Source organism: Artibeus jamaicensis, unplaced genomic scaffold (genome assembly GCF_021234435.1).
Source record: "Artibeus jamaicensis isolate MK-2021 breed Jamaican fruit bat unplaced genomic scaffold, CSHL_Jam_final scaffold_916, whole genome shotgun sequence".
Classification (NCBI taxonomy): Eukaryota; Metazoa; Chordata; class Mammalia; order Chiroptera; family Phyllostomidae; genus Artibeus; species Artibeus jamaicensis.
The window spans coordinates 41,656,823-41,673,225 of NW_026522059.1; the positions used below are offsets into that span (position 1 = coordinate 41,656,823).

The window sequence follows — 16,403 nt, forward strand, 5'->3', positions numbered from 1 at the left end:
TTAAACCAGAAAGAGTGAAATCTTGCTATTTGGGACAACATGGATAGACCCTGAGGGCATTATGCTAAGTGAAATAGGTCAGACAGTGTAAGATAATACTGGATGATCTCACTTCTGTGTGAAATCTAAAAACTGATACAAACAAACAAAACCCCCCAAAACCAAAAATGAAACTAAGAGATACTGATTGGTAGTTTTGCACTGGGGCCCAAGGTGGTGATGAAAAGGGTAAAGGGGGTCAAAGGTACAAAATCCCAGTTATAAAGTGCATAAGTATGGCGATTATGGTCCATAATACTACATTACATATCTGAAAGTTCCTGAGAAAGTAATGGCCGGGTGGATGAAGAACTGAGAACCGGGAAGAGGGAGAAACGAGATGAATCCAACAACCCATTCCAAGCAAAGAGCACTGGGAGGTGGGGCGTGCTTCTGGAACATGCCTCGTTCTGTAGAGTGGGCAGATGGGCTCATCTGGAGCAATGTCAGAACTTGAGGGTGGTAGTCAAACAGGGAACAGTTTGATGAGACTCTCACATGCCAAGGTAAGAGTTTGGATTTCAACTTGAAGGTGATGGGAATCACGGAAGGGCAATGAGAGGAAAGTGGGCGATGAGATGTGTGCTTTGTGACCATCTCCCACAGAGTAAGTGCCTGTGTCATGGTGGACAGGGCAGAGCTGGGGTGGGGGAGACTGTTTAGGAGGCTATTGGTCATCCTTGGGGTGAGAAATGAGCAGATGAGGATGAGAGGAGTTCCTGATATCACCCTACTGCTGGCTACGGTCTCTGATTTCTCATCTTCTCCTTGGGTTAAATTTTGTTCATCCCCTCAGACAGTCCACAGACTTTATTTTGGATTCATCCTGATCTTCAGTTGGCCGTTGATGACAATATTCAGTTCAACAAAAAACAGTTGCTCACAACAAAGGCAACGGGAACCTTCTCTGCTTTCCACTCTCCCTCTCAACCTGAGTGCCCGTGAAGGAAGCTCAGGTGGGGGCCCACTGAGTGGAAGGCAGAAGCATCGCCTTCTTTCTGAGTTCGGTTCCCCCCTCCCCAGTTCCACCAAGCTTGTACACAGTTCCTATAGCAGGCTTATGTCAGAGGTTATGTTTTTGTCAGTTCGAACTCTTGTCCAAGCTGGGACAATGGTGCAGGCAGTATTTAGCAGCATGACTGCATCCGCGGTAAGCCACTCAAACATTTCTCTTTAATTTGCTAGACAGCTGCTGCCCTGAAACCCTAAGGGGCCCCCTCCACTATCCTGGCCACCTCCTTTGCTCCCTTCCTTACAAACTTCTGGATATTATTGGGCCTCCAGCAATGAAAGGCACCTGGGACTTGCCCATCTCAAAGCCCTTTGTTTGCTAAGTTATAGCCCATGCAGCACAGGCAGTTAACTATTGCATTCATCACCCATGTTTTCCAGTAGTAAGGCTGACATCTCATCCCATATAAGGCAACTCATACACAAAGTGTTCCCTTATAAGATTTAAAAAACACAATTCTAATAATTGTGAATATATTCATATGAAGTGGAAAATATACGAAACCCATATAAAATCAAAGACAACAATACATCATTCCAAGGTTGTCAAACATTCAGGATATATTTCATTTTAATATAAAAATGTCTTGGACAGCTTGTCTCATAGGCATACTACATGAGAAAAGCCAGACATCAGCAACTAATGGTTTTTGGTTTTTTTTGCCAGAAAGCTGAACAATATAGTCCTGACTATGTAAGCTTTGAGTGGACAGCTTTGGGTGTGGGCAGGCACTTTTAGGGGTAACATACACTTTATTTAGTATTGCTCTAGTATAGGTTTTTACGTGACAGTTGAGCTCCTTATCAAATGAATACTTCCACCTTGCTATTCTAGTGAATTGGAATTACTAGGGGTAAATGACTTTTTGATTCCATAGCAGTCTGCTGCATTATAAAGATTTGGACATCATGCCATCATTCCTTTGAAATGGTGTAGCAATTCAATATGAATAATTTTTTAAAAGGAGGAGAATCTGTCCACATATGAAAGACTGTAGAAAAAAATGTTTCTATAAGAACCTTGAGAGTCAAGTATATGATAATAGAGTACTTTTTTTTTTACCATGAAATAAACTGAAAATTTAAGGAAAAAAGTTGCCTCCACATTAAAAAAATACTATATATTATACATGCACACATACAAGGTGGGCAAAAGTAGGTTTACAGTTGCAAGTAACATTCCTTTCAGTGAATAAAGCCATTGTAATAATCACAACCTGAATGTCCTTTTCTGTATAAACAATTGTAAACCTACTTTTGCCCAATGTGTCTATCTATCTAGGATTAAAGGAAGACCAGAGAATAGGAAAAATTGATAAACATATATTGACAAATGACAATACATTATATTTTTAAAATGACTATAGAAAGCAAGAATAAACAGATTCCCTGTTGTAGCTCTGAATAAAAATTTCTTAGCATTGAGGTACAACCTGCTTCTTTGAATTCAGGGTCAAATTTGGCTTTTATTGAACAAAAATGCTGACAGATATTTAATTTTTTAAAAAATTTGAATTGTTAGTGTTTCTAAAAATATTCTAATTAAAATGTGATCTAAAAAACACTATCTTAAAACTGGACTCATGCAGGTTAAAGATCAACAATTAACAGAATAAGGAAATGAGGTGAGACCACTACACAAGTGGCCCCAAATAAGCCATCCTTCCCAGTATCCTCACCTTTCCATAACTCCCTTCCAAAATGACTCCAGGCTTGGTCCTATCAGTCATATGAGGGCTTGTAGCTAAATGGACCATAATAAGCATTACTCAAACACAGGCATATCTCAGAGATACTGGGGGTTTGGTCCAGACCACTGCAATAAAACAAGTCACAAAATGTTTGGTTTCCTACTACTTATAAAATTTATCTTTATATTATATTGTCATCTCTTAGGTATGCAATAGAATTCTGTCTAAAGAGATTTTGTACATACCTTAACGAAAAAGATTTTACTGCTAAAAAACTCTAACCAACATCTGAGCCTATTAGAAAAAGGGTGCCAATAGACTTCCTCAGAGCAAGGTTGTCACAGCTTTTCATTAGTAAAACACGGTATCTGCAAAGTGCAATAAGGTGGAGTGCAATAAAATGAGGTGTGCCCGGAGAGGCTTGAAAAATGTTTGCATGCTGGCTCCTCTCAGAACTCAGGTACTCGGCTGTAAGAATGCTTGTCAAGTTTTCTGCAAAAAGAGAAGCCATGTGGAGGAGAATTTTTCCAACAGCCAGCACTAGACGTCCAAGTGAGGTCATCCTGGATGTTCTATTCCCAGAAGAGCTCCTGGTTGAAAGCTTCACATGAGTGACTCTAGCCAATATCAGATGGAACAGAACTACTCAGCTGAGCCCTGCCCAAATTCTTGACCCACAGAACTCTAAGAAATGCACTTGGTATTATTTTAAGCAATTACATTTTGTAGTGTTTCATTACACAGCAGTAGATAACAAATACAGGAAATGATATCAAGGATTTCTCAAAGTTCTTTCTAGAAATAATTCCGGGGTACATTCTTCACTGACACATACTTCCTATATTTCTGTCATCTATTAATTTATTATTAAGCCTCTATCTTTCATTCTGACTTTAACCAGATGGACAGGACTGAGGTGATTAGTATATGTGAAAAGCATGGTTAAGAATGGCTTTACTGTGTACTGACTCAAAACAAATGCCAAGTACTTGCTGGATCTCATAGAAATAGCATTCTTGATGATGGGATATATCTTAATTCTACTCCACACTGTGAGCAAACTGTGGGTGGGACAGCATGATGGAAAGAAGTGAACTTTAAAGAACTTCAAGCACATAAACCTTCTGTGATCCAATCAAGCCATTTTCTCTCTGCATTGCCCTATATGGAATTGTATCCAAACCCCCAAACTTAGGTACTAGAATGTGTAAGAGTCTCTGGAAGAATTTATTTTCTTAAGAAATAATTTTTTCAAAATGTGAAATTTATTAGACTGAACAAACCATTGGTTGGGTTTCCATCATCTTTTTCTGGAACTAATGTGCATTAGTGAAAGAACGCATGAGAGAGAAGCTGTGGTAGGAGCAGAAGTAGAAGAGCCCAAGGCAGTGGGTGGCTAACACACTCTCTTGGGAAACCGTGGTGCTACTTCACTGGTAGATTTTATCTCAAGTAAGAAACTACAGCAACTAACTGTCTCGAAAAACAAAGTGTCTGGATACCAATTAGAAAAGATGTCACCTGCCACTAAATGTAACTAATTTTAGCATAATTGCTGCTATTTCCATTGCTTAAAGGATGTTCTCTGTGTGCTTATTGATAGAATCACCTCCCAGGTGGGTGTGGACAGAAGGTTTAGATATAAAATGCCAATAAAGGAGTGTCCCGATCAGACAATGACACAAATGTGACACTTACGGACAGCAGTATCTGGATGGCACTGTGGATGACCTCCAGGTACTGGAAGTCGACGATGCAGCCTGTGACAGAGACATACGTGTAATCGTCCATCGCGCCGTGGGCGGACGGGGGCAGCACTCTGCGAACGCAGCCAGGCCCGTGTTCCCGCCACCATGACCGGTGCACAGAGATGTTGAATGTCATCAGATCTGTGTCCTAGGTGGGTGGGAGACAAAAGATCCAAAGCAAACAGTCACGTCACATCGAATCTTTGATTTTTACCTTTGGAGAATTCAGGATGGATGAAATTATTGAAAGAATGACTTAAATTTCAAGTGAAAAGTAACAAAAAACAACACAAGAAATGGTATATGTATCATATGTCTAAAGTGTGGGTAATACTTGTTCGATGCAGAGATACAATGTTTTGCAAAAGAACATTTTAAGGTTAGAACACATCAACAACCCAGAGATGACACCCCTCCACATACATCGAGGTTAAAAATTGTCTAGTTCATTTTGAGACTTTTTGTCTGCATTTTCTTGTTTCATCATCAATATCACCACCACCTGCCAACATTTATTGAGTGCTTGATAGTATGTAGACACTTTTCTAAGCATTTTCATATATTATATCCTTTAATTTTTGTGTATATACTATTATCAACCCAATTTACAGTAGGCTAAATAATAGTCCTCCCAATACAAATGTAAGTCCTACTCCCTGGAACCTATGAATTTGACCTTTGATGGCAGTGCTTTGCAAATGTCCTCGAGTTTTTAAAAACACTTTGGTTGTACTTTCTCCATTACCATTTAACCCCTTCACACCCACCTCCCCACTGTAATCACCACGTTGTAGTCCTTGTCCATGAGTCCTTTGCCTTTGAGTTTTAAAGACCATGACTCGGGGGGGTTATCTTGCACTACCTGAGTAGGGCCTAAATGCAATCACATGTATCCTTACGAGAGGGAGGCAGAGGGAGTTTGGATACGAGAAAGAAGAGGAGGAGGTAATGTAGCCATGGAAGCAGAGACTGGAGTGATGCAGCCACAGCCCAGGAATGCTGGCAGTCACCAGAAGCTGGGGAGACAAGAAAGGATTCTCCCCTAAAGCTCCAGAGGGAGCATGGCCCTGCCAACCCCTGGATTTCCACCCAGTGAAACTGACTTCAGACTGCTGGCCTACTGAACTGCGGGAGAATGCATTTCTGTTTGGACACCAGGTTTGTGGTAATTTATAATAGGGAAGTCATAAGAAATGACTACATATGAGGAAAGTAAGTCACGGGAAGGTAAAATAAAGTGCCCAATTTAGTTAATGCATAAATTAAATAAATTGACCAATTTAGTCAATGAATAAATTACGAGTTGCTTATTTAGTGGCTGGCCCAGAAGTTGCTCCTCTGCAGCCTGTATCTTTTGGTATAGCCTCGTACTATTCCACTGCTTACTGTGTACTCCTTTCAAACCCCTACAATTCTCCATACTCTGAAGGGAGCTACATCTTTCCTCCTCAGTTGTTTCTAGAAAATTCCATCACAGCCACAGTGAAAGAACAAAGACGGCAATCCTCAACACATACACATCAAAATACCCTTCCAGAGCTCTTAGCAGAGGCAACAGCACACTCTCAAGAGATGCCCTTTAGTGCTTGTGGAGTGTCGGACATGAAAGACTGAGATCATTGTGATTTTGTCACAATAATAGATGGGAAAGAATAGGTACGGAACCAAGCTCTAGACCCCCTACATAAACTAAAGATGACCACTTCTTGTCCGAGCAGAGGAGGAGAGGAGCTGTGATGATAGAGACAGGGCAAGGGGATGTGGGGACCAGGACACTGGACCTGCAGGGAGGCTGTGCACACAGGAGCAGGGTCCGCTTAAGTTGATTTCCCAGCCACCACTTGGTGCTGGCTCTGTTTTCACTAGTGCCCTGGGAACACGTTGGAGGGGACACCATCCATGGTTTTCGCTCAGAGGCCCGTGGTTGTCCAATGACTGTGTGATGCAAATGACATGTATGCCCACCTCTGTAGGGAGAGGACTGTCCCAACCTCAGTGCATAGGGTGCTTCCAAGTGCCAGAAATTGAGTTTGGGACTCAGAGAACATAGGGAAAGCTGATGTGAAATGCAAAGCCCTTGAACTTACATGTGGCCAGGACTGAAAACTACCAGATGAGAACTCTCTGAACAAGGACAGCGGGGAAACCCTTTCCCCTCATTCTCTGCTGTATATGTATGGGACTCATGAGGTTAGAAGCATTTCCAGTTCTCATCGGTAGTCAGTTACTCTACAGATTTACATTTTTCCCCAACTCAGGAATTCAAAGTGCCATTAGAGCATGCCTCGATTACATCAAGAATAAAACACTTTATCTCTTCTTTCTTTTTTTGGTTGTCGGTTTGCTACACATATCATTCAATTACTTTCACAGTTACAGCACTTTATTGATAATAAAACATTTTATATCATTTTTGGTTGTTGGCTTGCTACATGAGTCATTTGCAGGAACCCTCTAAAGGGAAAATATTATAGAAAAATAATTGCTTTAGTTAGTGAATTAAGTTTAACACAAGGCAATTTACCTGCAGGCAAACTGTTCACTGACTGCCCCCTTTCCTGGCCATCAGGTTTAATCTCTTGCTGTTAGTCTTGATGACTACAGAAGAACTCTTATTTCCCATTTTAATAGAATTCATTGGATTCAGAATGAACTAGCATAAGCTCAAAATTTACAGCAATTTCCATGGCAGACCTGTAAGTTCCTTTCATTGTGACTTGGATAAATTTAAATTATACAAATAAAACAAAAGTGAAAGTTATGAACTAATAATATGTATTTGTTGCACTCATTAAATCTCTCAGTATGGTTCTCACTTAATTTGTTGGCACTATAACATATTTATTAGCTGCACTATTCTTTGCAATGATTCTATAAAAATGTGAATGAGAACAGTATTATGTTGGGGTTATGGGCAGGCCACCCCAAAACACAACAAAGCAGCACATTGATTGTTTTAAATTAAAGTTACTGGAGTAACAGTCAGTACAAGAAAAGCATTCTGACCTTTCTGTCCCCTGAAGGCAGGAAAGAAATCCCCCACGTGGAAGGTACCCTCAGCAAAGGTACTTCCTTATCAGCAAAGACAGGGAAGGAAGGGCCCAAAGTCTATGTAAACAAACCTGGCTATTTCTTCACTTACCACCCTAAGCTCAAACCCTGCTTAGATACTCCACTAGTTAAGCTCCCATGTCTAAGTTCCTTTGCCCTATCGATTACTCACAAATTTATTTTTTCTTTGTCTAAAAAGTATAAAAGATGCCTGCTTTGGACATTTCTTTAGGTCTCATTTCTGTGAGACCACCATATGCATGATTAAATTGTTTTCCCCCCTCCTGTTAATGTCTTGTGCCAATTTAATTACATAAGCCAAAAGAAAGAAGGGGTGTGGGGGAGAGATTTTTCCATCCCCACAACAGTATCCAATTTACTTACAGTTCAAACTTCTTACTTAAGTTTGGTATAGAATTATATCATAAGTTTGGGTTTGATTTCTATCCTCTTCAAACATTAAAAAAAAAACCTTACACATAAGGCACATCAGAGGAAATACAACACAAAAAACCTACAACAATTTTTTGTTTTTTATTTCTTTTTTAACTTTTTTATTGTTGTTCAAGTACAGCTGTACCCATTTTTACCCCACCCATCCCTGCTCCCCACCCTTGAACCTTTTCCCCTTTGTCTTTGTCCATGTGTCCTTTGTACATATTCCCTGATGGCCCTTCCATGTTCTTTATTTCAATAAAGAACACACTGACAGTAACCTAAGTAACCTAAGTGCCCATCAGTAAATGAGTGGATTGAAAAACTGTGGCACATTTACACAGTTTTTTTTTGTAATGAAATACTACACAGCAGAAAGAAAGAAGGAACACTTATGCTTTGCAACAGCATGGGTGGAACTGGAGACCATTATGCTACATGAAATAAACCGGAGGTGAAAGACAAGTACCATATAATCTCATCTGTAAGTGAAACCTAATCAAAACAAAGAAGTGAGCAAAATGCAACTAAAGACATTGAAATAAAGTACAACAAATTTTTATAAAGAAAACAAATGAACACAGATTACTTATTTTGTGGGAGCTTTTCATTACCACATCAAAGCATGTACTTTGGAAATACGTAGGTTGATACTTAACTATAGATCAACAAATTAATCTTAAAAATAATTTTGAGTAATTCAAATGTCATTTCTCTTACACTTCTTGGAATGAGACGATTATGTGATGATTTAAGCACATCATGGTTAAGAAATTCACAACTGATGTCCCTGCCATTTTCTTTATAACTTAAATGATACAAACTATGGACCTTGTACTTTTGGAGCATATGTGATCACTAAGGGGACAGTTTGTAGAATAAGGAAGAAGAAAGTGAGGAGAGAGAAGAGAAACATGAAACGAAAACAGAAGGCTGGAAGGTGTGAGGGTAGCCTGGAGACAGAGAGCACGTCAAGGCCAACAGAAGAGAGAATCTCAGGGACAATAATTATAGCATAGCCTGAAAGCCTCCCAAAAAAGGGAACATTGAATTCGCTGATTGGTGGGGGAGTAGTGGCCTTACAAAATGCAAAGCCAGGAGAGTATTGGAAGTGAAAAACTGAATTACAAGAGGAGAAACCTAAAAAGACAAGATTTTTAAAAAAGATTTTATTTATTTATCTTTAAAGGGGAAGGGAAGGAGAGAGGGAGAGAAATATCAATGTATGGTTGCCTTTCGTGTGTCCCCTGTTGGGAACTGGCCTGCAGCCTAGGCATGTGCCCTGACTGGGAATCGAACCATGGTTGCTTGATTCCCAGGCCCGTGCTCAATCCACTGAGCTACACCAGCTAGGAGAAGACAAGATTTTTTTCCCACAAATTTTTGGGGTCAAGGTAGTGAAAACATAGCAAGGTGGCTTCCAGGGTGGTCAAGGAGAACAGGAGTTGATGTGCAGAGAAGCAGATATTAGCTATGTCTGCTCACATTTACTAAGCTCAGACTTGACAGAAAATTATTCCAGAATATCAGCTTTGCCCCTAATACCTATTCCAGTAAATAATAAATGTATAAAATTATTTCATCTCATTAGTGTAAATTACAGAGTTGTTCCCATTTTATTTAAATGCTTGAATTTTAAAATAAGAATTTCCAGAATTTTTTGAAAATGTTGTTCATTAGCCCTGGCTGGTATGGCTCAATGGATTGAGTGCCAGCCTGCAAACAAAAGGTTGATAGCTGGACCCCCAGTCAGGGCACATGCTTGGGTTGTAGGCTGGGTCTCCAGTTGGGTGTGTGCAAGAGGCAATGGATTAATTGGATCAATGTATCTCTCACACGTTGGATATTTCTCTCTTTTGCCCTCCTTTCCCGACTCTGTAAAAATAAATAAATAAAATCTTTTAAAAAAAGAAATGCTGCTCATTGACTGTGTATGTAGACAGGTCTGCCCATATTCTGCTCATAAGGAGCAGCCACAGTATTGGAATCAGCTCACATCTTAAAAAAATTCAACAGTCAGTCCTTTCGTAGTATACAGCTATATAATTTATCATTAATCAAGGAGCTACTCTCTCTCTCTTATTCTTCTTTGTTCTTTTAATCATCTGCTTTTTCATTATGTGTCTAATTTAACTTTAGCTAATCTTCTCTATCTCTTGAAATGGAGTAATAACTACTCATAATATTCACCTTTTTTTCTTTCTTTTTAATTCTGGCTCAAAGAGTTAAATTTATTTTTATATGGATATTTATTTCCTTCATTTTCTCACTTTCTTTTATCATAAGCCAGCCCATCTGGAAGTGAAAATGTGACCTTGAAGAGAAGTCTACCCGTATTTAGGAAAATAGATTTTGCTTAATTTGAAAATTAGCTTTGGGTTTATATTTATACAATAGAATTTATGACAGGTTACACTTCTTTGGAAATACTTGGTCATCTCTGAATATGAATTAGAAAAGTTAAAACATTCTTCTTATATTTCTAATTGTTTTGTTTCACTAAACATTTCAGAAAACACGGTGGATCTATATAATGAAGGACAAACACAGTACTTTGTAGTGAGGTCTAAGTGTTTGGAGCCCGTAGTACAAAGATTTAGCACCAGTTCAAATACACCAACCACTGAACGTTATTAAAAGCAGCTTTTACAGATAGGCACAGAGGGCAGTCAGCTCCCAATCGGAAGCATCTGTCCTTCGCTCTTGCTTTCTGAAGGCCACGAAAGTCACTGCAAGTAGAGAGCAGTCAGAGTGAGGAGTGGCCACTGATGGTTTGGTTTCCTGTTTCTCTCTTTACAACTAGGTCTCGCTGGGATTTTTCCACCTTTTACCACTGATCATAGGCCAGGGCCAGAGCTAAGAGTCATCAAGTTTTTTTGTCTTCATTTGGGGGCTTAATTCCCTACACTGTCCCACTTTAGAAAGCAACAAAGTCTTATCAATCTATCCAACAGATACTTATGGAGTTTCTAATATGAGCTATGCAGTGAGATTTAAGAGTGAACATAAAGTATTCTCCCAGTCCCCATGAAACATGTATTCTAGTGGAGAAGAAGGTAATGAAGTAAACAAGTAGACAAAAATAATGGTGCATTGCAAAAACTAATATGAAGAAAATGACGTGCTGAAGAGTGGTCAGAGAAGGCTTCTCTAAGGCTGATATTCAGGCTAAGACCTGTTAGATGAGTGAGAACTAGACATATGGTGATGTGGGAAGAGGGTTTTGTACACAGAGAGACTACAAATGAAAAGACCATGAGATGGCAAAGAGGCCTGTATATTACGGGAAATGACTGACGGCCCACACAGCAGCGTGAAGCTGAGGTGGGTGCAGGAGTTGTGTAAGAGGTTGAGGACATAGGAAACAACACATGCAGAAGAGGCTGGATTTTACCCAAAGTCACTTGGGAAATCCGACATGAGTATCATTTCTTGTGCAGTTTTTTAAAAATATATTTTATTGATTATGCCATTACAGTCCTATTTTCCCTCTTCATTCCCCTCCACCCTGTACACCCCTCCCCCACTATTCCCCCCTTTAGTTTATGACCACATGTCTCAAGTTCCTTAGATTCTGTATTTCCCATACTATTCTTGCCCTCCCCCCATCTATTTTCTACCTACCGTCTATGCTACTTATTCTTTGTACCTTCTCCCCCCTTCTTCTTCTCCCACTCACCTGTTGCTAACCCTCCATGTGATCTTCATTTCTATGTTTCCACTCCTGATCTAGCTGTCCTTTTAGTTTGCTTTAGTTTTAGGTGTGGTTCTTAATAACTGTGAGTTTGCTGTCCTTTCACCGTTCATCTTTTTTATCTTCTTTTTCTTAGGTAAGTCCCTTTAACATTTCATATAATAAGGGCTTGGTGATGATGAACTCCTTGAATTTGATCTTATCTGAGAAGCACTTTATCTGCCCTTCCATTCTAAATGAAAGCTTTTCTGGATAGATCAATCTTGGATGTAGGTCTTTGGATTTCATGACTTGGAATACCTCTTTCCAGCCCCTTCTTGCCTGTAAGGTCTCTTTTAAGAAATCCACTGACAGTCTGATGGGAACTCCTTTGTAGGTGACTGTCCCCTTATATCTTGCTGCTTCTAGAATTCTCTCCTTCATTTTAATCTTGGCTAATGTAATGATGATGTGCCTTGGTGTATTCCTTCTTGGGTCCAACTTCTTTGGGACTCTCTGAGCTTCCTGGATTTCCTGGAAGTCTATTTCCTTTGCCAGATTGGGGAAATTCTCCTTTATTATTTGTTCAAATAAGTGTTCCACTTGTGGCTGTTCCTCTTCCCCTTCTGGTACCCCTATAATTCGGATGTTGGAACGTTTAAAGATGTCCTGGAGGTTCCTAAGCCTCTCCTCATTTTTTTGAATTCTTGTTTCTTTACCCTTTTCTGTTTGGTCATTTTTTCCTCCTTCTGGTCCACTTCTTTGATTTGAGTCCCAGTTTCCTTTCCATTACTATTGGTTTCTTGTGTATTTCCCTTCATTTCAATTAGTTTAGCCTTCATATACTCCTCTAAATTTGTGACTAAAATCAACCAGTTCTGTGAGCATCCTGATCACCAGTGTTTTGAACTGTGCATCTGAAAGTTTGGCTATTTCTTCATCGCTTAGATTTATCATCTCTGGGGCTCTGAGTTGTTCTTGAGCCATGTTTTGATGTGTTCGGGTCTGTTATGTCCGAGGAGGTGTTCACCAGGGCTGGGCCACCCAGGTTGCTGGTTTGTGACGCCGTATGTGGGGGCAGTCAGAGAGGGCCACCCAGGTAACTGGTTTGTGACACTGTCTGTATGTGGGGGTGGGGTCAGAGAAGGACAGTGGCGGTCCCCTCTGCCGCTTCCTGCCACTGGGGCCTTCGCAGTCCATCTCACTGCTAGCTCCTTCGCCGGTTTATCTGCGCTGGAATGTGTGACTGTGGTCAGCCCTCAGTGGATCCAATGCCTTTCACCCTCAGTGGGTCCACCTGCTTTTCCACACCTGGGATTCGCCTACGGCTGCTGGCGTGCCTGTGTTGCGCTCCCTGGTCGGTCCAGTGGATCTTTCCTGCCCGACCCCACTCTGCTGCTGGCTCTGCCCCTCTTACCAGTTTGGCTGAAGGGTTCGTTGTTGTCAGACTTCCGTGTAGTTCAATTTTCTGTGGTTTGGCTGCATTTTTGTTGCTAAAACTTTGTTGTTTGTAAACTTGGTTGTGTGAGAAGGTACAGTGCTTCCACCTATGCCTCCATCTTGGTGGAAGTTCTTGTGCAGTTTTTAAACCATCTGCTGGAAGGAACCAAACAAAAACTCCCAGGCTTCTAATAATGGCTTTAGAAATGATTAGTCCCATTAGAGCAAATGATGTAAATGAAACCCACTTTTACTGAAGGGCCACGTTGAAGGTGAGTGGAGAAAGCACAGTGAGAAGTTAACAAAAACCTTCAATATTCAGGAAAACTTTTTTTCTCTTACATGTCCATCTCCCCTTCTCTTATCCGTGTTTATTTTTCAGTTGTTCATTCATTAGTCATGCCCCCTTCTATGCTGGTTTGTCTACTTTCCATGCTTATCAGGTTCAAAGGGCAGAATCAGGAATGTGCCTGGGACAACAGCTTTCTAAACGCTGAGCACTTGAGCACTGACATCATTTCTTGCCAGTGCTGTCTCAAATATTATTTGTGAAAGTATAACATACAGATATTGACATTTATGGTACATAATTGCCATACCTGAATACACTAAGATTTGCTTACAGATGATTTTTTAAAAATTAGTACATTTTACTTGTACTCTATGAATTTTAAACACCTGTAGTTTACTTAGTTCATTACCATGCCCATTCAACACATCTGGCTTGTCTGTCTCTGTGTTCATCAATAATTATTTAATCACAATGTTATGCTTTTTATGCTAATTAGAATTGTGGGACCATAAAAATATGCTACCTTTGTGTTTCATGCTGGCACTAATGGGTTGTATTTACAGTTCGGTGTATTCATAAGTCAATCATATGCATGTAGCATGCAGTCTGCTTCATTTGCACAACAGAAATTTTTCTATTGTCTTTTTGTTTTGTTTTGTTTTGCTAAGTTTAATACTTGGAAGGTATTTCCCCCAATTTTGGTAGGAAAAGATTCCTTGTTTGACAAAAACATTTCGGTTTTAATGGTATATAATTCTTTACAAAAAAGGACAAAGCATATAATTCTTTTAGCTGTTCTCTTTTTGAAAGGTAATTGGATAGATAGAGCAATGCTGGTCTTTTTTGACCTATGGATGTGGCTGCTCCTGTGGTTTGAAACTGCAAAAAGACTATTTTTCTTAATTGCTTCCTTTGCTAAAATCATTGTGAAGCCTGGAAATGGGTCCGATTAACTGCAGACTTGGATGTGGTAAAAACCTCTCTGGTAGGTTCTCATCCACTGTCATCCATCTCAAGCTGGATGGCTTTCAGGAGGCAGCGTCTGGGGATCTGGAAGTTTCAGAGACAGTGACTCAAATGCAACTCTCGGGGTGGGTTTTCACTGCAGAAGTGGGATGTGCATTAGCCCATTCTCACCGCTTGACTGGTCATTAGAATCCCTAGGGTTCCATACATGTTTTAGCGTGTATACATGAGTGAATGGGGGTGCTACTCCCTTTGCTGTGGGGAGCAGCTGAACTGAAAAATAAAAGCCATGTCTATCTATGGTAGCTACCGATATTCACTCTGAAACTGTTCTCTCTTCAAGGACCACTTGATAGGACTATAGTAATCACACTAAATTTGTAGATGCTTTTTGCAAACATTGCTCTATACCTTTCCTCTAAATAAAATTACTCACTAGCCAGGTATTCAAAAGTGCATAGAGTCCAGTGGCCATGAAGGAATTACCTAATAATGAACAATGTTTTATTTTATTACTATTTAATTATTTTTTGAAGCATGATACTGAGGGTCTTTTTTTCTTTTCTTTTCTTTTTTAAACCCTGTAGCTGAATATGGGGTTATCTTTCATAGGGTTGTAAGGGGCTCAGGGTTCCTCCTCAGGTGGAAGGAGATTCTAAGTTATTAATTAATTCATATTAGAAAGTAATTTCATTCTGACTAGGGATGATTAATCTCAATAATTTTAATTTCCTTTAGTGAAGTAAAGACCACTTTTAGCTCTTCCTCAATTAAAGTTGAATTTGAAGTTTTCCAAACAATACTTGGATCCTTTTCAATGGGCAGATCACGAGGGTCCCATTTCTGTTCATGGATCAATGGTCAATTTCTGGTTCTTCTCTTTCCAGACAGTGGCTGCTCTGAAGTCAAAACATCCAGTTTGTCCAAAAGCACACTTAACCATCCTTTCCATAAGCTCCTAGGTGAACACACATACTATTATACAACTGCCCTTCCCTTTCACAGACCTGCCTCTAGCCTCCAAACAGTCCTTCCACGGTGACCTGCCATTATTTCCATGAGGAGAACTTGCCTGCTGGGCTCTTCCACAGACATTGGGCAGTTTATTGTGGCTCCCTCTTTGCAGTGTCTGAGGGACAGCAGGAGCAAGGCACAAGTTCCTGTCCATACTCTGTTCTATTTCCCCTCTGCCAGAACAGCCCTCAAACAGTACAGGTTCCCTCCTTATAAACAGAATAATCTCACTACACATAGAGATCATTACAAATTTAAAATCTTATTAGGTCCTGAAACTGTCTCTGAAAATGAATGCATGAGTTTTTTGTCTTTTGAACAGGAAAGCTGTTTATAGTCATTATTCTTTATTCATCACAGTACAAAATTTTTGGATTTTCTTAACTAGCACTTTATAATCTAAAATATATATTCTATATAGACTAAAATATATTGGTGAATGAAGAACAAAGGTACTTAGAACTACTTTAATTCAGAGCCACTTATGTAGAAAGTGGCCCTTACAGTGTGATATAGTTTTCTTATAAGAGTGATGCTTTGAGCACCTTGATAACCAACGATGAGGCCAGGTGGCATGTTACTTGCTATTTGGAACTAATATGGTCCATCAGGAGCTCTGTGCACACTGAAAAGCCTGGTGCGGGGGCCAAAGGTAGGCAAAGTGGAGGGTGGTCCAGTCAGCAAGCAGATATGATATCACATCTCACCAATCAAGCATCCAACTCTTTTTCTCTGAGTCTGGGAATGGAATAGACAGTTTTGGAGGAAGTCTAGCACTTTATAAGTTAGTCTGGAGACTTTCCAGAAATGGATCAAACAGGAGATGATTTTTCTCTTTTATTGTCGCCACTATCATTCCTTGAAAGATCTGTTTTTTTTTTCAGTGAAATGCTATGTATTTAAGGGTCTTTTTCTGGCTGAGTGGGAGGAAACCTGTAGCCCTGAAAGTCAGTGGGTGCAGTAGAGCCTAGCAAGTCAGGCTGAAAACGTACAGTTTGCCTTGAATTCTAATCATAGTCTCATCATTAAGGAAAAAACCCTCA

The 16,403-nt window shown here is 40.0% G+C and overlaps 1 protein-coding gene across 2 annotated transcripts in view; it reads right to left on the bottom strand.

The window, feature by feature from the left end:
* The window catches only part of NKAIN3 (sodium/potassium transporting ATPase interacting 3), a 536,135-nt gene that overhangs the window by 131,369 nt on the left and 388,363 nt on the right, over positions 1 to 16,403 (bottom strand). For both annotated transcript variants that reach the window (XM_053661236.1, XM_053661235.1), the window contains exon 4: positions 4,440 to 4,637. In XM_053661236.1, coding sequence (XP_053517211.1) covers positions 4,440 to 4,637 — 198 coding nt within the window. The remainder of the gene's footprint in view (positions 1 to 4,439; positions 4,638 to 16,403) is intronic.